Source organism: Perognathus longimembris, chromosome 7, assembly GCF_023159225.1.
Source record: "Perognathus longimembris pacificus isolate PPM17 chromosome 7, ASM2315922v1, whole genome shotgun sequence".
In the NCBI taxonomy this organism is placed as follows: domain Eukaryota; kingdom Metazoa; phylum Chordata; class Mammalia; order Rodentia; family Heteromyidae; genus Perognathus; species Perognathus longimembris.
In genome coordinates this window covers 30,373,123-30,400,905 of record NC_063167.1, presented here as the reverse complement: position 1 = coordinate 30,400,905, position 27,783 = coordinate 30,373,123, and the positions used below count along the sequence as shown (strand labels likewise).

The following is a 27,783-nucleotide window of genomic DNA, read 5'->3' as shown; positions in this document are numbered from 1 at the left end:
CCCAGGAATGACAAAAAAAAAAAAAAAAAAAAAGGAGTGAAACATTAACAAATATGTGAAATACAGAAAAGGAAATAAAAATATAAAATTTAACAAGTTTCCATGCTGGATGCTACAAGACATTGCTCCAGGTTTTATGTTCTAAATGAAAGACATAAAGAGATACTACTGCTTCAAGCCATGTACCAAAGCTGGACTGTGTGTGATACTCAATTTACTACTTTTCTCAGCCTCTTACACCAAGGCTGATACTTCTGGAAGGGAGTTATCAGGGAGCAGTTAGGCCCTGACATTTTCCTAAGCTGATCTAATATTGTCTCAAGCTACCTGTAGAATCTGAGCTACCACATCAAATTATGTCACTTAAATCTGAATAATACATTGTGTTTCTATAAGAGGTAACTTGAAAGATGCTTTTGAGTAGGGTGGTGATGGCTCAAGCCTGTAATCCTATCTACTCACAAGGCTAAAATCTAAGGATCACAATTCGAAGCCAGCATGGGCAAGAAAGCCTATGAGATTCGTATGTCCAATAAACTACCAAAAAAAGCAGGAAGTGGGTCTGTGGCTCAGGTGGTAGAGCACTAGCCTTGCTCAAGAAAAGCTCTAGGACAGTGTCCAGATCCTGAGCTCAAGCCCCATGACTAGAAAAGAAGAAAAAAGAAAAGAAAGGTACTTTTGTTGGTCCTATGAATTAAGTAGAAACTAGAAATGCCCCCAATTAGCATTTGTGTTCTTTAATCTGTCTTTGTTTTTGTTTTGACCTGTTTTGAACTCTGGGCCTGAGCACTGTCCCTGAGCTCTTCAGCTCAAGGTTAGCACTCTACCACTTTAGCCACTTCTGGCTTTTCCTGTTTATGTGGTACTGAACCCAGGGCTTCATGCATGCTAACTAAGCCACATTCCCAGCCCCACACCTTCTTTTTCTAAAAAAATTTTTTTTCAATTGGATTCTGAGATATAAGTTTCGGTTCTACCTGAACAACTGCTCAGTCTCATCTCTGCTTGTTAGCTCCTTCATTATCTCCTCAACCTCTGAAAATTGGGTTGTCTCAGAACTCAATTCTTTGATACGTCTTCCCTTCTATCGATAGTCACTCGTTGTATGAACACATAAATTTCTATCATTTATATGATTTCAACTCCTAATTATATATCTGTAACCTAGACATGTATGTATCTCACTCCATGGATAGCTGTCTCTTGCAATTTTCCCATCTCTGTTATGGTTACTCAAATTTTCTAGCTGTCCATCCACAACCTTTAGCCATCTTTAATCTTATTCTCAAATCCTGTATCTAATTCACCAACACATCCTATCAACTCTACCTTCAAAAACACATCCCCAAACCCAATCACTTCTTAGGCTTGTACAATCAGAGGTTCAAACAATCATTGTCTCCAACCTAGATTAAGTTCTACTTAATCTATCTCTACACAAACTTTTCAGACATCATTTCCTACCACTCACCATCTAACTTACTACACCAGTTTCAGAGAACTTTGCAGTTGTACAAACCATACCTGAAATGAAATCCTACATCATCGGACAGACCCTTGGCACTCAAATGATGCCTCCACTTGGAACATTCTTTCTCCAAATATTTCTGTAACGGCCTTCAAGTACTTTCAAATTTCTTAACATATCACTGAGGACTTCTCTGGCTACCTTGTATGAAATGTCAACTCCTGGCCCTCGCGCTTACTTCCCCTACTTGCCCTTTGGTATTTTTCTCAGTAGAACTTCTGGCCATCTGTTCTATTTTTGTTCATTTTCTTGTTTGTCTCCCTCCACTAAAACCTAAATTCTATGAGGAAAAGACTTTATCACTTTGTGGTCCCTACTTGTCTTCCACCCCTAAAACCATGCATAGAACATAGTATGTATACAAACAATGTTGAATATCTGAAAAGGAAAGCACAAAAAAAGAGGAACTATTTAATCAATTGAAACAAATCATTTAGGCCTGCTTGGATTCAAGTTTGCTTCTATAAAATTTGGGGTCCAAACTTAATTAACCTCTATAGATATTTAGCACTCTGTCACACCATGAGTGGTCACAGGTCATAGGATTGTCTAGTAGTTAGGATGGGCACACAATTATCTTAGTATTAGTATGCTACTGTACGTGCTCCTGAAATTTTGAATAAAGCAGAGATCTATGAATTTTATATGCTCTTCTCTGTGACAGGACTAACTCCTACTTATTTCTCTCCATTATTAAAAACTTGAGATATAAGTTTTATTTATGAAGCCAGAAACAATGGTTGACACATTCATTTCCTATCAGGATTCCTTACCTCCACTGTAGTGTACGGCTGGAACACGGACTGCCAGGACTGCTGTGGGCTTGTGGGTTCAAGAAAAAGACAAGAGGAGAGGTGGCCAGAACACAATCAGCACTAAATGGGACTTTAGTGAAGGAGAGAGCTGGAGATGATGAAGGTAAGAACATGTGCTGGTTTACGTCGGCTCCTCGGCAAAGAGCAGAGATTCTGACGAGGTACCACAGTAGGAAAGAAATAGGGTCAGTGATAATTTCTCAACCCCAAAGAAACATTTAAAGTGGGTTTAGGCAAGAAGCTCAAGAAATATCAAATGGTCAAAAACCATTCAGTATTTTAATATTCAACATTCCACATTAGTAACATTGTTGGTGAAGAATAAGCATAGAGATAAAACTACCCACACAATTAAAAAAAATTTTTTAATTAAGCTTTGGCTTGTCAAAGTAATTAGAACTGGCTCTGAGGCAAACTAAAAATTATAAGTTTATTTCAACAGTAATATTATTAATATAGAAAATAACAAGTAATATTTCATGTTTGATAAATAAAACTGCCTGAAGAAAAACATGAGGCTACAAAAGGCCAAATGTCCTCAAACATTTGCAAATTATGTTATCAACAATGACTAATATATTTAGTTTACTTTTCCCTAATGAGTATGTCAAACAATGTCATTTAATTCTGTATGGTAAATTTTGTTTTGTTTTATGTTTTTATTTTTGAGACAGGTTCTCACTAAATTGCAAAGGCTAGCTTCAACTTGTGATTTTCTAACTACCTCAGCTTACTGAGTAGCTGGGACTAAATGTCAGGAACACAACATTAAACTTGCCAGACTTAAATTTTAACACATAAGGTTTAGCCATTTTGAGATATATATTATTGGGACTATAAAAGTCTGTAAAAACCAAATCTTACCTTTCTATTCCTAATTACCACTGGGAAAACTAGTTATGCAATGGGTTATAGTCTAAAAAGCATTCTTTGAAAAACAAAAGGTGATTAATAAACTCCCTACAAGTGTCTCATGGGTATTTTCGAAATTCAGTCACTAAAACAGACACAAGGTTTTTCAATGTAGTATACTAACTAACATTCAAAGAATATAGTAGTTGACCACTTAGATTTTCTCTTTCCCCCCCCCTCACCACCCCCCGCCCCGGGGCTTGGGATCAGGGCCTGAGCACTGTCCCTGGCTTTTTTTTCTCAAGGCTAGCACTCTACCTCTTGAGCCACAGCGCCACTTCTGACTTTTTCTGTTTATATGGTGCTGAGGAATTGAACCCAGTGCTTCATGCATGCTAGGTAAGCACTCTACTGCTAAAGCCAACCATGTTCCCAGCCCTAAAGTATTTTTTATAGTTTGTATTAAAGGGTTTCATTTCAACATGTCAATTTATGTGTATAAAGATCTTGATCCAACTTTGCTAACAAGTCATCTTTAATGATTACTTCTGTTAATAAGCCTTCTTTTTCATGGCCTTTTACCCTTTTTGTTTGGGAATAAATAAAAATGTTTTTTAAGTATGGCAATAGGCCATTTATATTTCAAGCAAGTACTGTTTTTCAAAGCCGGGTAGAATTAGTAATCCAATCAATGAGAATCTACAGATCCTGAAGGGTATCAACCCAAGGGAAGCCACTGTTTATGTTTGATAGGCCCTGATGTCTGGGTAAGCACTGAAAACCAGGGAAAAATATCTAAAGTGCACTTCTTATTGCCTGGGTAGTTAAGGAAAGGCAGTTCAATACAGATAATGAGGTAGCAGGGATTCTAGGACTTTTCTTTCTCTGCTCTCTAATTTTCTGATCAGTTCTCTCAGTACTTCTTCATTAAATAAGTCTGAGCAGTTCTTGGAAGAGCCACCCTGAGGGAAGCTTTCTCTTATTCTCTGGCTTTGAAATCCGTACCTAATAAAGCATGTTTGTTCTAGAAACAACATTTTTTACAGAAACAAAATTCAAGGTGCACACCCTAAACAACCCCAGCTTGGAACTGCAAGGGAGGTCTGAGGTTCAGAGCAGAAATGCAGTACCTTCTCCCATCAAAGGAGAGGGTATTTTTCATTCCCATCTCTTTCTCACATTCCGGGCTTCTATCTGCAGCTTTGACACTAACTTTAAAATTTGCTTTCAAGGCAAGGGAAAAACTATCTTCATTGTCAACCCAGTATCCCAAGCACCTAGGGATTCCTAAAATTACATCCAACTCAGTTTCCAGAATTGGAAACCACAAGTCCCTGGCAGGGATCACTGCTGTGACCTTGAATTACTAAAGTAAGCTCAGTCTTCTTCCTGCCAGGCAACTCAAGACACTGAGTCCAAGCAAACAAAGTTGTTAATTGGCATTAGTTTGTTTCCTAACATCTGCTATTTTCAAGTCAGAGACCCCAGCCTCCTTACTGAATCCGCAGGCACGGTGCTCCCAGTCTCTCTCTCCTTCGTTTCATCATTCTGGCTATTCAAGTCTGCCCTCTCACACTGTAGTCTTGCCAAGAACTCTCTCACACAAGGGACATCTAAGCCAAAAGAAATTTACAAAAGCTCCCCAAACTTATGGGGGAACATTAAGGAACTTTTTTCAAAAAACATGATATTCAGAATCCCACCCCCCCAGAAGAACTAAGAGACCTAGAGGCAGCAGTGAGGACAGTGAGAAGTTCCAGATCCCACATGAATCAGCTGTCCTCTTGAGCTGCCTGACATCATTCACACTCAGCCTGCAACAAATCAGAGGCCCAGAGAGCACCTTGTTCCCTCATCAGTGACAAGCACCAAACTCCCTCCCCCACAAATCAGTTGCAACCTCCCACTCAGAGACTTGGCAGGCAGTGAAGGCTCTGGCAGAAAATGAACATACCAACTTGAAAACTCACACTGTGTCAGAAATACTATGAACCCAGGAGAAATGGGCTAGGCTTCAGCAGCTGTTTCAGTAAGCAGAGGATTGGAAGAAAGCCTCCTACAGATCCCAAATTGGGAAATTAATGAGCTAAGAATAAGTGGGTATTTCTACATTACTCATTTTCAGACCTAGGCTTAGTGGGACATAACAGGACTTTATTTAGTCACAGTTCAAAGCATGTCCTTATTGAAATTCTGAATATGATCAGTTTAAGTAATCCTCAAAGTTGCTATCACTGTGATTCAATTTCTATTAGTCAATGATTGAAATCACTTCAATAGTCAATAATCACTCAATAACCTCATGGGAGAAAAGTCATAAAAAGAAAACTAAGAAAACAAGCCCCAAACTAGGTTTAATATTGACCAATAATCATTAAAAATCAACTTATATAGCATACTTCATATGACTTTAAAATGGAAGAACTTCATTGAAGTAAGATTACTTGTGTATGTTTTGGTGGTGATACGCTGTGAACACAGAAAAGTACCAAGGCGAGGAAATAGCACTATGAAACTGTTACTACTATTATAGGTCTTGTCCTCTGAGCACTATCTCCCAAACTAAGAAAATCATCTGAGAAAAATCAGCCTGGCCTGGAGAAAGCCAAGTGATCAAAGTAAAGTGTGAGCTAAACACCAGGAGCCAAGGGAAGCAAAACGTAAGCAGAAGTCTCATCCATGCTACAAAACAACAGCCAACTCTGTTGGGCTCTTCTCATTCATCTAGATGGCAAAGTATGATGAACAGTTTCAGGGTAATATCAAATAACATACTCATATTTCAACAAGCTCTGATTCAACTACAGAAAGTCCTAAAATCAATTTAGGAAGTGCCGGTCCTTGGGCTCAAACTGAGAGCTTGAGCAATGTCCCTGAGCTTTTTTATCCAAGGCTTGTGCTCTACCACTTAAGCCACTTCACTTTTGGCTTTTTGGTGGGTAAATGAAGATAGGAGTCTCATGGACTTCCCTACGTGGACTAGCTTCTAACTGTGATCCTCGGGTCTCAGCCTCTAGAGTAGCTCAGATTACAGGCATGAGCCACTGGTGCCTGGTGAGGATCAACATTTTTATTTTGTTGTTGTTGTTGTTGTTGTTGTTTTTTGCCAGTCCTGGGCCTTGGACTCAGGGCCTGGGCACTGTCCCTGGCTTCTTTTTTGCTCAAGGCTAGCCCTCTGCCACTTGAGCCACAGCGCCACTTCTGGTCATTTTCTATACATGTGGTGCTGGGGAATCGAAACCAGGGCTTCACGAATACGAGGCAAGCACTCTTGCCACTAGGCCATATTCCCAGCCCAGGATCAACATTTTTAAAAAAGAGAAAATAGTATAGAAAAAGATATTTCAGCATACTTCATACCATATTAAAAGGTAAACAAGCAGTGTTTTGTTAAACTTGTGGATTTTTAACAACAATTACTGAAATATATATAAATATGCATGTATAAACATGTGTAACGTGTTGCAAAGTAGTCTATTTATTATTTAGGACCAAAGTCTAAAATGTTCAAAAGCCATTGTTTTGGTTTAGTTACCCAAACCAATCTATCCCATCTAGACAATCACTTTTCCTCCCCATATATTTTCTAGTACCTCTTAACAAGTACCAGGCTCCACTTTGGAAAGCCTTAAGATGATACCAGGATCAGTCACAAAAATCTCAGCTGAGGCTTGCAGGTGGGACAAGCCCTTAGGTTTCTACTCAATGTTCTCCAATCCTCTAAAACCTCCAAGTAGGCTACTAAATAATAAATAATAATAATGATACAACAATCAACCTTTATGAAGTGCTTAATACTTGCTGGGTTCTCTTTTTAAGTACTTTAAAGGTAATACATATGTATTCCTCATCACAGTTTTGTGACTAATTCCATTACTTGGAAAATAAAAGACTAAACTAAGAGAGAAAAAAACCATACCACTGGTAACTGGGAAAGCCTTCTCTCCTCAATGCTTGCACACAGTTGACCCACATACAATTTTTTTTTTTTTTTTTTTGGCCAGTCCTGGGCCTTGGACTCAGGGCCTGAGCACTGTCCCTGGCTTTTTCCCGCTCAAGGCTAGCACTCTGCCACTTGAGCCACAGCGCCGCTTCTGGCCGTTTTCTGTATATGTGGTGCTGGGGAATCGAACCTAGGGCCTCGTGTATCCGAGGCAGGCACTCTTGCCACTAGGCTATATCCCCAGCCCCCACATACAATTTTTAATTGCCCAAAGTATTCCTGCTTTCATTCAAGTTGATGACAGCCAAGGTGATGAAGAAGCCTTCTCTAGAACCAACTCAGAAACCACTGGGCTATCTATATCATTTAGTAAAAGATTCTGACAATAGTAAATGGATTTCTCTAGCAAGCTATGCAATAGTACGTTAAGGGAAGAAGAACATAGAGCTTCTTAAACAATAGTGAAATCAAAAAATGTTTGTTCAGTTTTTAGAGAATATTGAGTCCTATGCCCTTTATCTAGCCAAAGACAATGTTACTTTTATTTCCAGAGCTTAACACTTCCTTATCTAGCCAAAGACAATGTTACTTTTACTTCCAGGGCTTAACACTTCCCTGCATATTTTCTTTACATGTGCTAGTATTAGAATTCATTTGGGGGGGCTGGGGATATGGCCTAGTGGCAAGAGTGCTTGCCTCCCATACATGAAGCCCTGGGTTCAATTCCCCAGCACCACGTACACAGAAAATGGCCAGATGTGGTGCTGTGGCTCAAGAGGCAGAGTGCTAACCTTGAGCAAAAAAAGCCAGGGACAGTGCTCAGGCCCTGAGTCCAAGCCCCAGGACTGCCCCCCCCCCCCAAAAAGAATCCATTTGGGCCAAGACTCCTGTGGCTTTGCCATCAATGGGAAGACCTAACCTTTCCCTGTTCTGGTGACAGAGTACTATAATCTGTAATATGGCAAATGAAATCCCTATCTTGTCTTATTCATTCATACAATTATTTGCTGATTATACAATCACCCTTAGAGCCAAAAGGAAAAGGTCTCTACCATGGACTAGTCACTTTAGAGATCCTGCAAAAAAAACAGCACAACAACAATATAATACTGCTTCTCTGTCGTGAGAACTAGCATAAATTACTGGCAAAATGGAATCCTAAAAATGCATTAAAAATTTACTATTCTGACTCCAGGAGGAAAAACCTGATTGCACCTTTCTTTCTATATCCTTAAACAAAGGGGCGGGGAACACAACTATGTCAAAAGGCCTTTTGTAAGATGCAAAACTACAAGCTTAAGAGAGAAATCCAGGCTGGAAATGTGGCTTAGGGGTTAAGGGCTTGTCTAGTATGCATGAAGCCCTGGGTTCCATTCCTCAGTACTACATTAACAGAAAAAGCTGGAAGTGGCACTGTGGCTTAAGTGGTAGCCTTGAGCAAATGAAGCTCAAGGACAGTGCCCAAGCCCTGAGTTCAAGCCCCAGGACTGGCAAAAAAGAGAGAGACAGAGCCAGAGAGAGAATTCTACCTGAGCAAAAAAATAAAAAGAACAGCAGTCTTCTAAGTAAACAGAAGAAAATTTAATCTCTCAAATCCTTCCTCAAATAGCATGGATATAATAATTTCTTGCATAAGAAAATTATTATCTCCTAGGAATAAACAGAAGAGGGGAGGAAGAAAAGGAGTGTACTGAAGCATGTATGTGAACACACACACATTCATACATACATATACATGTATATATATATATATATATATATGTATAATGAAGCCCACTACATACTGCTTGAAAAAGAGGAGGAGAAATAAAGGAATATGATAGAAGGAGTGAACTAGTTCAAAATATACTATATACATCTGTGGAATTATCACGAGACCCTCTCATACTATTACTGTATGATAATTTAACAAAAAGGTTATCTCATAGCAGTCAAACTTCTTTCTGTACCAACTCATGGTTCTAAAGGTACTAAAGGTCAGTATTCGAAGCATTTTGCAGAATTAAGCAGTTCATTGTACTAAAATAAGTGCTCACGTGCTACACATAACAGGTAAAAACCCAGTTGTTTTTTGTTTGTTTGTTTGTTTTGTGTTTTGTTTTTGTTTTTTTTGTTTTTTGGCCAGTCCTGGGCCTTGAACTCAGGGCCTGAGCACTGTCCCAGTTTTCTGTATATGTGGTGCTGGGGAATCGAACCCAGGGCCTCGTGTATCCGAGGCAGGCACTCTTGCCACTAGGCCATATACCCAGCCCTGTTTTGTGGTTTTTTTTTTTGCTAGTCCTGGGCCTTGGACTCAGGGCCTGAGCACTGTCCCTGGCTTCTTCTTGCTCAAGGCTAGCACTCTGCCACTTGAGTCACAGCGCCACTTCTGGCCATTTTCTGTATATGTGGTGCTGGGGAATCGAACCCAGGGCTTCATGTATACGAGGCAAGCACTCTTGCCACTAGGCTATATCCCCAGCCCAAAAGCCACTATTTTATACTGGTGAACAGTTAAACTGTTAATGTTATATAGAATTTAACTCACTTTAGAATTAAAAATTATGTTAAATTATATTAGAATTTTAAAAATTACAAAAATTTCAATTCAACTTACTTAAATAATTTTGAACGTGACCCATTAATCACAAAGAGCAGTATCATCTATCCAATATTTAGCAGCCAAATACAAAGATCCCTTCCAAATTCCGGTACCATGATTTAAAAGTTAAAATAATCATAGAAAATAATGAAAATTATAGATTTAATGTAAATGATTTTTAAATTTGATATTTAATGGCTGACTCACTGTACAGGATAAAAAACCTTTGTATGAAATGATTAACTGGCAATAAAAAAGAAAATTATGGCATTTATACAGATTATAGTAGGGACAAAAGTCATACTAAACAACAAATTGTATATATTGTTGTTACCTTAATATGAAAATAATAAGAGTATAAATGAAAATAATAAGAGTACAAATGAAAGAACTTCACTAGCTTTATATTGATGGCATACAGGTTTTGACTTAAAGAAAAAAAACAACACTTGGAAACAACTCCCGGGCCCTGAGTTCAAGCTCTGGGATCAGCACACCCCTTCACCCCCATACAGACAAGTCCAAAAAGTGTAAGGTAGTTTAACTTATGCTTTTTGTGTGTGTGTGTGCCAGTTCTGAGGCTTGAAGTCAAGGCCTGGATGCTGTCCTGAGCTTTTTTCCTCAAGGCTAGTGTTCTACCACTTGAGCCATAGCTCCAATTCTGGCTCTTTGGTGGTTAACTGGAAGTAAGAGTTTCTCAGGGGCTGGGGATATGGCCTAGTGGCAAAAGTGCTTGCCTCATATACATGAGGCCCTGGGTTCAATTCCCCAGCACTACATACACAGAAAACGGCCAGAAGTGGCGCTGTGGCTCAAGTGGCAGAGTGCTACCCTTGAGCAAAAAGAAGCCAGGGACAGTGCTCAGGCCCTGAGTCCGAGACCCAGGACTAGCAAAAAAAAAAGAGTTTCTCAGTTTTATCTGCCTGAGCTGGCTTCAAACCATCATCCTCGGATCTCAGCCTCCTGATTAACTAGGATTGCAGGTGTGAGCCACTAGCACCTGCCAACTTCATTGTTCTTATTATAGATTTTTGTCAGACTTCCACATTTGAAAATTATCAGTAAAATTAACAATTATTTTATGTCTCTATCATCTTGTGCATGCTCTATGCTGATGCTTGTTTTAAGCCTCTATAATAAACTAGTAGCCAGCGTGTGTTTTTACCAAGAGACTGTCTCAGAGTTCCACAGAAAAGGACTTCAGTGGGTATTTAAAACTATTGACATCTCAAAGAATAGATTCTTGCATAATGTTCCCAATGGCATTGCTTAGATAAGTGGAGAGCTTCCAGACCATTCCAGTGGACTGAGTCAGAATTTCCAGAGCTCTTTTTGATCAAGAAGCGAACTGTGAACTTACAATCTAGTGAAGTAAAAATTAATGTAGAGGAATACTGAATGAACCAAGGAGGAATTATCTGTTTGAAATACTGCTTTAACACATATTCCCAAGATATATCAGGAAATATGTTCTCTGTCTTAATCTATTTATAACTTTTAAGTTGGCAGCACTCCTCTTGTAAAACAAAACACAGATAATCATATCTGGGCCAGGTGTCAGAAGCCCACTCCTATAATCCTAGCAACTCAGGCGGCTGAGAAAGTTCACTAGGTTGCAGCTCCAAAGTAATTAGCAAAGGCAGACCTGGAAGTGTGGCTCAAGTGCACCAGCTTATTTGCAAGCATTAGGTTCCAGGTTCAAACCTTATGCACTGCCTCCCCCCCCCAAAAAAAAAAATCACATCTGATTGTCACTGATTCTCCTCCAACCCAGAAAAGGGAGGGATGGAGGGAATGGGGGGGGGGGAGATTAACTCACTGTACAGCTCAGGCTGGCCTCAAACTCATGACCCTCATGCCTGCACCTTCTCAAATCATGGGACTATATATATATGCGCCACCACACTCAGTTAAGAATCCACTAATTTTTACCAGAATGTAATTTTTAAGCCCGTTATGCAACCAAGAATTGTCTCAAATTTTTTACTGATTTTTTTCCTTTATTGTCAAAGTGAAGTACAGAGGGGTTACAGTTTCATATGTAAGACAGTGAGTACATTTCATGTTCAACTTGCTACCTTCTCCCTTTTTATTATTAATAATATTTAACATGTGTCTTTTTAGCTGTGGTGTGTGTGTGTGTGTGTGTGTGTGTGTGTGTGTGTGTGTGTGTGTGATTGAGGACTGAAAACTCAGGGCCTTGCATTTGTTAAGCTACTGCTCTTCCATTAAGCCAAACTCCCAACCCCTTAACATGTATCTCTTCAAAAAAAAAATAGCCTTTTGTTTTAAGTTTGTTATTATGGAACTATATTTCTAGAAGTATCTGGAACATGTTTTATTTTACCATTTGTTAAGTCCAATTTAAAACTTTTATTTTTTTCTGACTTTCCACATTTATTTATATTCTCAAGGGCATATATTATATAATTCAATATACAGATAAATTAAAACAAAATTATCATAGCATTTTAGAACAAATATTTTTCAATGTCATCAGTAATAGCTTTAGAGATACTATTATTATTAGTTGAACTTACTGTCTACCTAACTTTGTGAGTCATTGATCTTTTTTTTTTTTTTAATTTTCAAACTGATGTACAGAGAGGTTACAATTTCATACATTAGGCATTGGATACATTTCTTTTACTGTTTGTTACCTCCTCCCTCATACCCCCCTCCCCCAATTTAAAACATTTAACATTTATAATTCTATGTTCTTTTCTCATACTACAGCAATTTTAGATACAGGTATAGATTGCCTACTATTTGTTAAGCATTAAGTACCAGAGTATGGCATTAAGTGCCATACTACCACCATCTTGAGATCATAGAATATACCATCTTTGGAATAAATTGTACCTCCCATAAAATTCATATTTTGAAGAACTAATCACCAAAGTAACCATTTTTAATGTGAGTCTTTAGGAAGTAATTACAGTTAAATGAGTTTGTGAGAGCGGGGTTCTGTTTGTTTGGGTTTTTTTTTTTGTTGTTGTTGTTGTTGTTTTGGTCTGCAGTGGGGCTTGAACTCTGGGCCTGGGCTCTGTCCCCAAGGTCTTCCACTCAAGGATAGCATTCTACTACTTAAGCCACAGCACCACTCCCTGAGAGCGGGGTTCTGATCCTATAAGACTAGTGACTTTATAAGAAGACAGCTGGGAATATGGCTTAGTGGTAGCGTGCTTGCCTAGCATACACAAAGCCCTGGGTTTGATTCCTCAACACCACATAAACAGAAAAGGCCGGAAGTGGCGCTGTGGCTCAAGAGGTAAGGTGCCAGCTTTGAGCAAAAAGAAGCCAGGGACAGTGCTTAGGCCCTGAGTCCAAGCCCCAGGACTGGTAAAAAAATAACAAAAAAAGAATATTCCCTCATTTTCTCAGGCTGTTTCTTTAGAATGTTGATTATTTCTTTTGCTGTACAAATGACAACCTGAGACACCCACACAGATTAGTGAACAGCTGTAAGATCTAGAGATAATAAATGTGGGAATATGAGCATAACAATAGCTACTCAACAGTAACAACAAAGAGCTCTCAAGGATTTACAGGTTTTGTGTCCACATATTTACAGTTCACTGACAACCATGCTTATTTTCTACCAAAATGGTTCTAGAAAGGAAAGGAAATTTAGTAATGACTGTTTCAACATTCCTACCAACTTCTAACAATTCCTGTCTTCTCACCACATAGGTAGAGAAACAACATAAAATCATTTACTATAGAACACCAATTCTATAGACACACTCTTACATGTAACACAAAGCTATCACCCTAAGTTCACAGTGCTTAAAGACACCAAAAATGTCCTAATTTTCAAAGTCCCACAAAAAAAACAAAAAACTAAAACCTTTGGCAGGTACCAGTGACATCTCACACACACACACACAAAAGTTATGTGGTATATGTAGCATGTACTCTTTTTAGTACATAATCCAGAGCAATTTAGATATCAAATTGCAATAGAGTGGGAAGGTACATGGCAATGAATGTGTTTCACGGGGACAAATTCTGTCACCTTGCATCCCTGAGCCCAGGATCACTTCCTTTCTCCCTCTCTATCAATGTAGAGATTATGCTTGCTTTCGTCCAATATCTGTGTCCTAGATCACTGCTCAAATGAGTGGGTAAAAGGATAACTATTCTCCAGGCTCTTAGAAGACAGAGTCAGTAACACACAAACACACCCACAAACACAAAATCACAAACACATGCATACATACAATGATGGATACTTTCTTTTCACTGTTAAAGACTTTTTTTTTTTTTTTTTGCCAGTCCTGGGCCTTGGACTCAGGGCCTGAGCAATGTCCCTGGCTTCTTCCCGCTCAAGGCTAGCACTCTGTCACCTGAGCCACAGCGCCCCTTCTAGCCGTTTTCCATATATGTGGTGCTGGGAAATCGAACCAAGAGCTTCATGTGTAGGAGGCAAGCACTCTTGCCACTAGGCCATATTCCCAGCCCCTGTTAAAGACTTCTTAACCACTACTGAGTGCAGATTTTTTTCTTTTTTGGCCAGTCCTGGGCCTTGAACTCAGGGCCTGAGCACTGTCCCTGGCTTCCTTTTTGCTCAAGGCTAGCACTCTGCCACTTGAGCCACAGCGCCACTCCTGGCCGTTTTCTGTATATGTGGTGCTGGGGAATCGAACCCAGGGCCTCATGTATACGAGGCAAGCTCTCTTGCCACTAGGCCATATCCCCAGCCCCTGAGTGCAGATTATCTATAAAGATGTTTCATATAATCAGAGAAACAATTACTTTAATGTGCAAAGAGTACTAAAATAGCTTAACTTTCCGGATATCCATCTGCACAACAGTCACGGACAAAGCCTCCGGGACCAGCCCATGCTGGCACACCCACAAATACAAATACTTGGTGAATATAATGCAGATAAGCTACTCTCTCAGTTGCACATAACTATTAGTATACTACTCCCCTACACATCCTATCAGAAACCTTGCCTCGCCTGGCTTATAGAAGACTCAAGACTTTTCCCCCAGTCCTGGGGCTTGAACTCAGGGCCTGGGCACTGTCCCTGAGCTTCTTTTGCTCAAGGCTAGCGCTCTACGACTAGAGCCACAGAGCCGCTTCTGGCTTTTTCTGTTTATGTGGTGCTGAGAAATCGAACCCAGGGCTTCATAAATGGTAGGCAAGCACTCTACCACTAGGCCATATTTCCAGTGCCACTCAAGACATTTCTGAAGCTAGAAATTGAATATAAAGAAACACAACTTTTAAATAATAGAAGTTATCCAAATTTAATCCACTATATTTATAGTTTTAAAAATATTTAAAGCAAAACTGCAAGTAATGAAGTATTACTGCATATTAAATGATTCCTCTAACAGTTTTAATAAAAAGAAAAAAAACAAACCAAGCCACTGGTGGCTTAATAATAGCACCTATAATCCTAGCTGGTTGGGTGGCTCTAAACAAAGACTGAGGTTCCAGAAAGCAGAAGTGGTTGCAAGATCCCTTCTCAATCCATCGCTGAGTGTGGTGTTACATGCCAATCATCCTAGCTGAGAAAACGATTGTGATTCCAGGCAGACCCAGGCAAAAAAAAAAAAAAAAATCTGCTAAATTCACTTCAATGGAAACAGTTGGGTGTGGTGGTATATGCTAGACATTTTGCTATGACAGGAAGCCAAAAATAGACAGAATGAAGTTCAGGTACACATCAGGGCAGGAAGTAGTACTATCTCAAAATAATGATTACAAAAAAAGAAAGGCAGGGGGCTGGGAATATGGCTTAGTGGTAGTGTGCTCGCCTTGCATGCATGAAGCCCTGGGTTCGATTCCTCAGCACCACATAAACAAAAAAAGCAGGAAGTGGCACTGTGGCTCAAGTGGTAGAGTGCTAGCTTTGAGCAAAAAGGAAGCCAGGGACCTCAGGCCCTGAGTCCAAGCCCCACAACTGGCAAAAAAAAAAAAAAAAAAAAAAAAGGCAGGGGCTGGGAATATGGCCTAGTGGCAAGAGTGCTTGCCTCATATACATGAAGCCCTGGGTTTGACTCCCCAGCACCACATATATAGAAGATGGCCAGAAGTGACGCTGTGGCTCAGTTGGCAGAGTGCTAGCCTTGAGCAAAAAGAAGCCAGGGACAGTGCTCAGGCCCTGAGTCCAAGGCTCAGGATTGGCCAAAAAAGAAAGGCAGGGACTGGGAATGTTGCTTAGTAGTAAAGTGCTTGCCTAGCATGCATACAGCCCTGGGTTTGATTCCTCAGCACCACATAAATAGAAAAGGTCAAAAGTGGCACTGTGGCTCAAGTGGCAGAGTGCTACCCTTGAGCAAAAAGAAGCCAGGGACAGTGCTCAAGCCCCAGAACTGGCAATAAAAAGGGGGGGAGGGGCAAGATCTTAGGATGACTATTCAAAGCTATCCTGGGCAGAAAAATCCAAGAGACTCTTATTTCCAATTAATCACCAAAAAGCTGCAAGTGGAGCTGTGGCTCAAGAGGTAAGAGCACTAGCCTTGAGCAAAAACAGTGCAGGGACAGCACCCAGGTCAAGTAGAAAAAAAAAAGGGAGGGAGGCTGATGGTGTAGCTTGGTGGTAGAGCATCTGTGAACTCCAGGACAACCAAAAAAACTAAAAACAGTGTAAGAAAACAATCATTAGGGTATTTCTGCAAAACATGTAGACGTATTACATGTATGATATGTACACAAAATATATATAATAAATATAAATAGAATTATGTCCTCCTCTGAAATTATGTTTCATGTTTCCTTAAGGAAAATGTTCAAGCCAATTGCTTTATTATCGTTTTATTTCCTTAAGTACCTCCAAAATTTATCCTATAATAAATCATGACAGGTTTGAGTCTGAGTGTGAATGCGGTATAAGTATATGAAATACAGTCTTAGAACCTTATCATGGGAATTTTAATTTAATAAGTACAAATTCTATTTCCCACATCCCCATTTCCACAATTCCTTAATTCTGCTTTTAAACATTCCAGATGATTCTAATTAGCCAAATGAGCAATGCTAATTCAAAGAAATTTTTTTTATTATAAACTTTTTGTCCAAGACTGGGGCTTGAACTTGGTAGTTGAGGCCTTTGCTTATTGGCTCTACCAACTGAGCTATGCCTCCAACTCCTCAAAAGGATTCTTAAAGAGAAAAAAGTATCCCAAGAAAATATAAGAAGTTAAAATGCAGAAAAATACCAGAATAAAACAATGCCAGAATAAAACTTCCCTATTCTTGCCCCAACTTATCAAAAAAATATGGTCTTTCTCTAGTATCCACATTATAGGACAGAAACAGAAACAGTTTCAATTTGTTTTTAGCTTCAGCCTACTAAAATTCAGTGCATGCCAAAACACAAGAATAAGATTGTGATGAATATTTAAATGGCAGCTCTTTCAATACCAGGCAAAAATTGAGGCAGAGAAAGAGATTTGGGTGGGGAGGGACAGGATAAAGAGGAGACTCTGACCTAATGAGAGAAACCATCTAAACCACTGGCTTCTCTTGTCTTCAAGGTAGTCACAGAGAAGGTTCTTGAATGGAATTTCTCTAATCGATACTGAGAAAAGAATCTCAAGAGAATGTCCAAAGAGGCTGATCATCATAAGAATAATCATAATGATAATAATCACTACTTACAAGCTGCCTCTTCTTGGAAGGCTTAACTCCTTCTGAAAAACAAAACAAATACAAGCAAGTTAGACAAAAATAAGAGCCTATCTGAGCTCTCTAAGCATTCTTAAGTGGCTTAGGAGATTTAAAACAATGCTTTACCATTTCAGTCACAAAGACTTAAATATTTCTAAATGATCACTTCCTTTACTTTTAAATGTTTAATGAAATAAATAGCAGACAAGATTATCTCTTGTTGGATGGTGATGGCCTAACACCTATAATCCTAACTACTCAGGAGGCTGAGATCTGAAGAAGAGGATTAGAAGTCAGCAGGGTAGGAAAGCCTGTGAGACTCTTATCCCCAATTAACTACCTAAAAAGCTGGAAGTGGAACTGTGGTTCAAGTGGTAGAGCACAAACCTTGAGCAGAAAAACTTCGAGACAGTGCCGAGGCCCTGAGTTCTAACTCCAGGACTGGCACCAAAAAAAAAAAAAAAAAAAAAAAAGATTATCTCTTTATTCTTCCTTCTGAAAAGATATGACTCAAAAAATAGTTGTAATGGGCTAGGAATGTGGCTTACTGGTAGAGTGCTTGCCTAACATGCATGAAGCCCTGGGTTCAATTCCTCAGCACCACATACACAGAAAAAACTGGAAGTGCCGCTGTGGCTAAAGCGGTAGAGTGCTGTCTTTGAGCAAAAAGAAGCCAGGGACAGTGCCCAGGCCCTGAGTCCCAAGCCCCAGGACTGGCCAAAAAAAGTTGTAGTATTTCTCCCACTAGATGGAACCATCTCCCCAGTGTAGATTCTACACTTGATTCCATTCCTTGAGCCAATCTTAATTGCTAACTGATTTAAAGGATTCACATCCTTAGCAGCTGAGAAATTAAAGAAACAAAATGGGACTGACTGAGGGAAGGATTAATTAGAAAATATCTTAAACGGTAAGTATAAGCCAGTGCCAGTGGTTCACACCTGTAATCCTAGCTACTCAGGAGGCTGAGATCCGAGGATCATAGTCAAAAGGCAGCCCTGGCAGGAAAGGCTGAAAGACTCATCTCCAATTAACCACCAGAAAATCAGAAGTGGAACTGTGGGGCTGGGGATATAGCCTAGTGGCAAGAGTGCTTGCCTCGTATACATGAAGCCCTGGGTTTGATTCCCCAGCATCACATATATAGAAAACAGCCAGAAGTGGCACTGTGGCTCAAGTGGCAGAGTGCTAGCCTTGAGCAAAAAAGAAGCCAGGGACAGTGCTCAGGCCCCTGAGTTCACGGCCTAGGACTGGCCAAAAAAAAATTCATCCTGCAATAAGTAGATTTAATTTCCTCTCATTGTTTTTCTTCTCTATCAGAAACAATACTCCTATATAAACATTCTTGTACTTTTTCCTAGTTTCTTGAAACTATTACATATACACTTAGGTTTGGAATTCCTAAGTCATAAAATATTAATATTTCTAACTGTTCCTCAAACTACTGTACCAACTTACCATCCGCTTCCAGAGTTTTGAAAGTGTTCTCTTTCTCACACTTGCCACTCACATTGCATATACTTAAAAGCTAACTGGCTACTCAATATCTCAGGGCCAATATGTCCAAAAAATGAACTGCTGTTTCTATGAAAAATAACTCCCCACCCAAAGTCTTTCTCCACCTCAGACGATGGTAACTCTATCCCAATTGTTCAGACCAAAGCTTGAACAGCTGATTCCTTTTTTATATACCCCACATCCTTCTCATCAGTAATTTTCTTTTTCATGTGTTGGTGTGTCATGTGTGCACATGTACATTTGCCAGTCCTAGGGCTTCAACTCAGGGCCTGGATGCCATCTCTTATCTTTTGTTGGCTCAAGGCTAGCACTCTACCACTTGAGACACAGCTCCATTTTTTGGCTTTTATTTGGCAGTTAATTGGAGCTAAGAGTCTCAAGGACTTTCCTACCCAGGCTGGTTTCAAACCTCAGATTCTCAGAACTCAGCCTCCAGAATAGCTATGATTATAGGCATGAGCCACCTGTGCCCTACTCCCATCAATAATTCTTAGAAGTATTTAAGTTTAAAATACATCCAGAGCTGGGCACTGGTGGCTCATGCCTGTAATCCTAGCTACTCAGAGGCTGATATTTGGAGGTTTATGGTTCGAAGCCAGTCTGGCTAAAAAAGTCCCTGTGAGACTCTTATCTCCAATTAACCACTCAAAAATCGGAAGTTGTTGGGCTGGGAATGTGGCTTACTGGTAGAGTACTTGCCTAGCATGCATGAAGCCCTGGGTTCGATTCCTCAGTACCACATAAACAGAAGTGGCACTGTGGCTCAAGTGGTAGAGTGCTAGCCTTGGGCACTCAGGGACAGTGCCCAAGCCCTGAGTTCAAGACCCAGGACTGGAGAAAAAAATTGGAAGTTGCACTGTGGCTCAAAGTGATAAAGCACTCACCTTGACCAAAAAGAGCTCAGGTATAGCGCCTAGGCCCTGAGTTCAAGCCCCACAACTGACAAAAATAAATAGATAAATAAAATACATCCAGAATCCAACCATTTCTCCTTATCTCCACAGCCATATACTTCTAGTCTTTGTAACAAAAACCTTAGATCCAGTCACTATTTAAAAAAATTAAAAATTTTCTCTGTATATAACCTTGACAATAAAATTAACTTAAAAAAATTAAAATTACTGTGTGCGTGTGTGTGTGTGTGCGCGCGTGTGTATAACACCACCACCAAGGACTGGGACAGCAACAAAATATATAACATACATTAAAACTTCTGGAGAAAAAGGTATACAAGTCACAACAAAGGAGATAAAACTCTTAAGTATAGTTCAATACAGTTCAACTTTGATACCAGATGAGTTTTATTGCTAAAGGAGTTATGAAAAAACTATTACTTTGTACTACAATCTAAACCACCATGATGGTCTCTACCATGCCATTAAAAATCTCTAAGTGGTATCCCATTTTAGCTCTACTCTTGGCCCTCTAGTCTATTCTCAACATAGAATTTTGTTTTTCACTGTGCTAGGGGTCTCACACACCTTTTCCTGGACTTCCCACAAACTGCAGGTCTCCTACCTCCACCTCCTGAGTTGCTGGGACTGTACAGATTTGAATTACCATGCTTTGTTGAGATGGGGTCTCCTTAATTTTATTTTTAGCTGTTTATTTGGCTTCTTTGGGGACGGAAGACCTGGCCTGAAACCACTATTCTTTCATCTCTTCCCTTCCAGTAGTTATGATTACAGGTCATATCATCATCCTACATGTGAAAGATTCTTTTTTCCCCTGTGCCAATGCTGGGGCTGTCACTGAGCTGTTATGCTCAAGGCTAGCACTTTGTACTTGAGCCACAGGTCCACTTCCAGCTTTCTTTCTTTCTTTTTTTTTTTTTAGTCTTCCAAACTTTTATTTAAATGTCATTATCTTGGAGTGATTTTAGATCTTTTTAAAAGCAGCCATGTCCGTGGACTGCACATAGTCCTCAAAAGCAGTGATCTGTTCCTCAAGCATGTCTGTTCCTACTTTATCATCTTCCACTACACAGTGTATTTGAAGTTTCTTAATTCCATATCCCACTGGATCCAGTTTAGAGAACTCCCCCAAACCAAGCTATCTTCTTGAATGTGTTAAGACACATTCCTCTAATTTGCCATATCTGTCTCATCTTCCCAAGGCTTCACATCTAGTAAGATGGAAGACTTGACAACAAACAGTTTTTTGGGGGGCTTTCTTTTACTTGTACTGTGCAAAACATTCTTCCCTTCACTTCTTTGCTTCTTCACTTTCCTCCTCCTCATCACACCCAGAGATCAATGGCATCATTATCTTTACTATCTGCAGCTCTGCCACATTGGCAGGCCATACTTGCCCAAAGATTTCTTCACTCCTGGCATGCTGCCCTTCTCCTTTTCTTTTTCTTTTTTTTTTTTTTGCCAGTCCTGGGCCTTGAACTCAGGGCCTGAGCACTGTCCCTGGCTTCTTTTTGCTCAAAGCTAGCACTCTGCCACTTGAGCCACAGCACCACTTCTGGCCGTTTTCTGTATATGTGGTGTGGTGCTGAGGAATCGAACCCAGGGCTTCATGTATATGAGGCAAGCACTCTTGCCACTAGGCTATATTCCCAGCCCCGCCCTTTTCCTTTTCATACGACCTGATACAATTATACCAATGCTTCAAATACTGCCCTATCTGTTTGCAATGGCACATACCCCTTGATGGAACTCTTGTCTGCCAGGTAATCACTGAGCACCTAGAGACCCGAGGGGCTCTTGAGGTCTTTGAAACCCATAGCATTGTCTGTATCCAGGAGCTGGGTAGCAGCTAAGGGGAAGCTACTTGCAGATTTGTGATAGTTGATTATAGAGTCTCATAGACTTTTTTGCCCAGGCTTGTTGTGAACCAATATCCCTTAGATCTTAGACTCTGGAGTAGCTAGGATTACAGGTGTAAGCCACCAATACCAACAAAGTATCCTTTTTAGAGATAAGTTAAATCACAACATTCTGCTAAAAATCCTCCTATAGCTTTTACTCAAGAATGAAAGTTTTTTTTAAAAAAGCTACATGCAGCACACTCCTTAGTTTCAAGATATACTACAAAACTACCGTGACCCAAACAGTATGGTACTAGCATAAAAACAGAATACAGACCAATGGAATCAAGTAGGGAACACATAAATAGACAAAAGGCATCAAAGAACACACATATGGGCAAAGACTCCCTTCAAAAAATGCTGTTGGGAAAACTGGATGTCTACATGTGGAATAATAAGACCAGACTCCTCTCTCATACCATTAACAAAAATCAACTTAAAATAGACTAAGCCTCCCAAGCAACTGACATTGTGTGGACCACATCTAGCTAGGCAGAAAGTATTTGGATGAGAACATAACAAATAAAAATATAGACAAATGGGATTACATTAACCTACAACATTTGTACAGCAAAAGAAATAATCAACATACTAAAGAAACAGCCTGCTGGGAATATGACCTAGTGGCAAGAGTGCTTGCCTCGTATACATGAAGCTCTGGGTTCGATTCCCCAGCACCACATATATAGAAAACGGCCAGAAGTGGTGCTGTGGCTCAAGTGGCAGAGTGCTAGCCTTGAGCAAAAAGAAGCCAAGGACAGTGCTCAGGCCCTGAGTTCAAGGCCCAAGACTGGCAAAAAAGAAAAAAAAAAAAGGAAAAAGAAACAGCCTGAGAAAATGAGGAAATATTCTTTTTTTGTTTGTTCATTTTTTGCCAGTCCTGGGGCTTGGACTCAGGGCTTGAGTGCAGTCTCTGACTTCTTTCTGCTCTTCCTCTTGAGCCACAGGACCACTTCCAGCTTTTTCTGTTTATGTGGTGCTGAAGAATCAAACCCAGGGCTTCGTGCATGCTAGGCAAGCACTCTACTGTTAAGCCACATTCCCAGCCCCAAAGAAAATTCTTAAATCATACATCTGACAAAGGATTAGTAGCCAGAACATAAAAGGAACTCAACAGCAAAGGGCCAAACACTCTGATTGGAATTTAATTTAAATACTGAGAAAACACATATATACTTTAGCAACAACTGTATGAAAAAAAGTCCTACATCATTGATTACCAGGGAGATAACAATTAAAAACCACAATAAGGTATCACCTTAATGCAGTTAGAATGGCTATTATCAAAAGATAAAAGAACTGGAAAAAAAAGACCAGGAAGAAAAAAAAACACCTGCAATTCTATCTCAAATTAATTAGCAAAAAGCTGGACTCAACTGGAAGGGCACCAGATGCAAACAAAAAATCCAAGCAAGCATGTGAGGCCCTGAGTTCAAGCTATAGTATTGGCTAAAAGGGGTAGAAAAAGAGCTAGAAGCTAGGCACTGGTAGCTCACACTTGCAATCCTAACTACTCAGTAGACTGAAATCTAATAATCATAGTTCAAAGCCAGCCCGGGGAAGGAAAGTCTGAGAGACTCTTATCTCCACTAAACTACCAAAAAAAGCCAGAAGTAGATCTGTAGCTCAAGTGGTAGAGCACTAGCCTTGAGCAAAAAGCTTAGCTTTAGAATGTGAACGCACACATACTTGTACACACAAGGGTCTCTAGGAGTGATTATATCCTTTCTCCTAAAGGATCAATCTCTCAGGAGTAAGAAGGCTTTTGCTAAAAAGGCTTCACACCGCATTTGGCCCTTTTTTTTTCTTTTCCATCTTCTGCCATTTAAGGACATAGCAAAAGGTTCTTACTAGACATTCAACGCCAGCATCTTATTCTTGATGTTTCCCAGGCTCTAAAACTGAGAAAAATATTCAATTAAACACCAGAAAAACTGGAAGTAGAACTGTGCTCAAGTGTTAAAGCACTAGCCTTAAGCACAAAAGTTTTGGGACAGTGCCCAGGCACTGAAATCAAGCCCCAGGAATGGAACAATATAATCAACAAAAAATAGTGAGGCCTTGCCTAGGTACTGGGGGCTTATGCCTGTCATCTTAGCTACTCAGGAGGCTGAGATCTGAGGATTGAAGTTGGAAGCCAGCCCAGGCAGGAAAGTCAACGCAACTCTTATCTCCAATTAACCACCAGAAAACTACAAGTGGTTCAAAGAAGTAGAGCACTAGCCTTAAGCAAAAGAGCCAGGGACAGTACCCAGGCCCTGAGTTCATGACAAAAAAAAAAAAAGAAAAAAGAAAAAAAAGTTTATAGATTTTTAACTTCTAATTTGAAGTTTCTTAGCAGATCTTGTGTTATATTAGGCATATTATATTATTATTATATTATATTATATTATTAGGCATATTATATTATATTGGTTTTTTTGTGTTTCTATATTTAAATCTAAAACTTATTTTTAAAGTTTTATATTATAATTGAACTATTTTAAACAATCTAAAACTACTAAGGCTTTCCAAGCATTATTTTTATGCCAAAATGTTCCAGTACAGACTTCTGAAATACAAAGCTATTAGTAAACACTCTCCAGTTGCACAATCTGGCAGTTTGACACTCACTAGACAGAAAGACTCAAGAAGGAGGACACCAATAAATAGCACAGTACATACTGGAGACTTAATCACTATGTGGGGAAAAGGATTTAACACAAAATAGGCACAATAACTGAAAATATTTCCAGTCTGACAAATATTCTATTTCAAAATACTAACAACTGAAGAGAAACTATACAAATAGGCCTGGTGCAGTGGCTATACTGTAATCTGAGGTATGAAGATCATGAGGATCAGCCAGGACAAAAAAAACTTTTGAGACTTTTACTTCAACAAAACAAGCCAGATGTGATAGTAAGTGCTTGTGGTTCTAGTGACAATGGGAGGTAGTAAGATGTCAAGCCCTAAGTGAAAATTCAATACAGTACTCAAAAAATAAAGTAGTTAAGGACTAGAAGCATGGCTCAAGTGTTATAATCCCTGAATTCACATTCCATAATTACCAGGAAAAAAATATATATATGCCAATTTTAGCAGCTACTTAAACAAATATTACAATTTATGATAGACTTCTAGATTCTTTTTAAGTATATCTCAAAATTCACAAGAAATCAATTGTATGTAAGTAACAGAAAAAAGAAGGCTAAACATAGAGCTTCCCTATGACCCAGCAGCCCCACTTTTGGGCATCTACCCAAAAGATTACAAGCAAGAACACACTAAAGCCACCAGCACAACAATGTCCATCACAGCACAATCTGTCATTGCTAAAACATGGAAACAACCTAGATGCCCCTCAGTAGACAAGTGGATCAGGAAAATGTGGTACATATACACAATGGAATTCTATGCCTCCATCAGAAGGAATGACACTGCCCCATTGGTAAGGAAATGGAAGCACTTAGAAAAAAATCATACTAAGTAAAGTGACCCAGACCCAAAGAAACACAAACCCTATGGTGTCCCTCATAGGGAATAGCTAGTACAGGAATAGGCTAGTCATGGTAGAAGACCAAAATACCCCAATAACTACACCCATATGACCACATAAGAAGATGCCAAGTGAAATAAACTCCATGTTACGGAAACAAGAAGTGTGCCACTGCTGTGATTGTTTTCAGCATGCCATGTGAACTTGTACTACTTTTTTTTTTTCTCTTTTTCCTTGTCAGTTTGTTTGAGTGGTTTGTCTAGTTTTGTTTCTCTTGTAGTCCCTTCCTGTGGCTGTACCCTCACTACCACTGTGCTACATTCAAGTACCCTGGATATTGTCTGATACGGGTAGTAGAACTAGGGAAGGGAGAGGGAATACAAAGATCGAGAGACAAAGAACAAAAAGACAACCCATTCAAAAAGCAACACTTAGAAACCATTTGGTGTAAACCAACTGCACAACTCTTGGGGGGAGAGAGAAAGAGGGAGGGGAAAAATGAGGGAGGAGGTAACAAGTAGAACAAGAAATGTACTCACTGCCTTTCATATGAATCTGTAACTCCTCTGTATCACACTTTGACAAAAACAATTTTTAAAATTCACAAGAAATCAATTGTATGTAAGTAACAGAAAAAAAATTAAGGTAAAACATTTAAGAGTTTGTGGGGGGGGGGAGAGAGAGAGACAGACAGACAGACAGACAGACAAAGGGGTTTGAACTTAGGGCCTCACATTTGCTAGGCAGGGGCTCTATCACTTGAACTATACTGCTACCAGCCCTTTTTGCTATAGCTATTTTCCTAATAGGATCTAGTACTTATGCCTAGGGTTGGCCTGGACCACAATGCTATTCATGCCATCTGAGTACCTAAGATGACAGGCATGTGTCACCAAACCCAGCTTTTACTTAGTGAGATGGAGACTTTTTGCCTGGGTTGTCCTAACCAAAATCCTCCCAATCTTCACTTCTCAAGTAGTTGGGTTTATAAGCATGAATAACCATGACTACCTTTGGGTTACTGACTTTTAAAGTCCAAGCCACATTAAACAATTGCTAAAGGTTCAGTGGGGACTCCTATGGGCTTTGAAAAAGATCATAAAAATAACTACAAATACTATATTTAGTTTCAATTATGTTTTGCTTCTATGCTGGCACTGGCTGTGTCTTTTTTTTTTTTTTTTTTTTTTTTTTGCTCAAAGCTGGTATTCTTGAGCCAAAGCTCCACTTCTGGCTTTTTTCTAGTTAATTAGAGGTATGAGTTTCTCAGTTCTTTCTGCTCAGGCTGGTTTCAAACCTCAGTCCTTAGAGCTCAGCTTCCTGAGTAGGTAGGTAGGATTACAGATTTGAGATAAAACCATCCAGTTTGATGCTTTGTTTTTAATTTACTAATTCTGTAGATATTTCTTTTTGGAGCACTTTAAAAATAAAAATAGTTAATTTACTGTAATTAAAGACCCTAGGTACTTTGTACAAAAAAATGAAAAAGTAGCCATGTGTTGGTAGCTCACATCTGTAAATCCTACCTACTCAGAGGGCTGAGATCTAATGTTCATGATTCAAAGCCAGCCTGGGTAGCAAAGTCCATGCGACTCTTATTTCCAATTAACCATCCCAAAACTGGAAGTGGAGCTGTGGCTCAAAATCACAGAGCATGAGCCTTGAGCAAAATTGCTCAAGGACAGAGCCCAGGCCCTGAGTTGAAGGCCCACAACGGACAGATGGAAGGGAGGGAGGGAGGGAGGGAGGGAGGGAGGGAGGGAGGGAGGGAGGGAGGGAGGGAGGAAGGAAGGAAGGAAGGAAGGAAGGAAGGAAGGAAGGAAGGAAGGAAGGAAGGAAGGAAGGAAGGAAGGAAGGAGAAAAAAACAAGAGAAACAGCTACAATTCATTAATAGACATTCACAGGCTGGTTGACTAGTGTTTTATATATGAAACCTTCATTGTGCCAATTCTCAAAAATTTAGAATGATGAGTTGGCTTCTTATTTACAAGTAAAACTAAGGCAGGCTGTCATAATTTATAAAACAATCACTAAATTTAGAAAAATTTTAGTGGTGTTTTAGTGCTAAGGACCTCCACTAAAACTAGGTTAAAAGTTGTCTATCAGTCTATTTCCCCTCATTGTTACACAATACTTATCTCTTCAGTTGCCAAATAACCTGAGATTTAAGAAGATGACAGAGGACAGATAGATATGAATGACTGTACATCATATATGGCATACATATATATATGATGTTCACATACATATATGAAAAGTTCTATCAAACAAATGCCACATATACATGTGACTTTTTTTTTTGTTTTTTTTTTTTTGTTTTGGCCAGTCCTGGGCCTTGGACTCAGGGCCTGAGCACTGTCCCTGGCTTCTTCCCGCTCAAGGCTAGCACTCTGCCACTTGAGCCACAGCGCCGCTTCTGGCTGTTTTCTGTATATGTGGTGCTGGGGAATCGAACCTAGGGCCTCGTGTATCCGAGGCAGGCACTCTTGCCACTAGGCTATATCCCCAGCCCTACATGTGACTTTTTGACAGGGTAATTAGAAAAAGGATACATTTATTATAAACAATCTATCAGCAGTAATACCTAGGGTTCAAATTAGGTTTGCATCTTATATAGGTCTGATT

General features: G+C 39.6%; 1 protein-coding gene and 1 pseudogene across 4 annotated transcripts in view; both read right to left on the bottom strand.

Moving 5' to 3' along the window:
- Window positions 1–27,783, bottom strand: part of Mast2 (microtubule associated serine/threonine kinase 2) — a 126,380-nt gene that overhangs the window by 63,693 nt on the left and 34,904 nt on the right. For all 4 annotated transcript variants that reach the window (XM_048351206.1, XM_048351208.1, XM_048351207.1 and 1 more), the window contains one exon: window positions 17,338–17,369. In XM_048351206.1, the coding sequence (XP_048207163.1) occupies window positions 17,338–17,369 (32 nt within the window). The remainder of the gene's footprint in view (window positions 1–17,337; window positions 17,370–27,783) is intronic.
- Window positions 20,654–21,843, bottom strand: LOC125355091 (annotated as a pseudogene).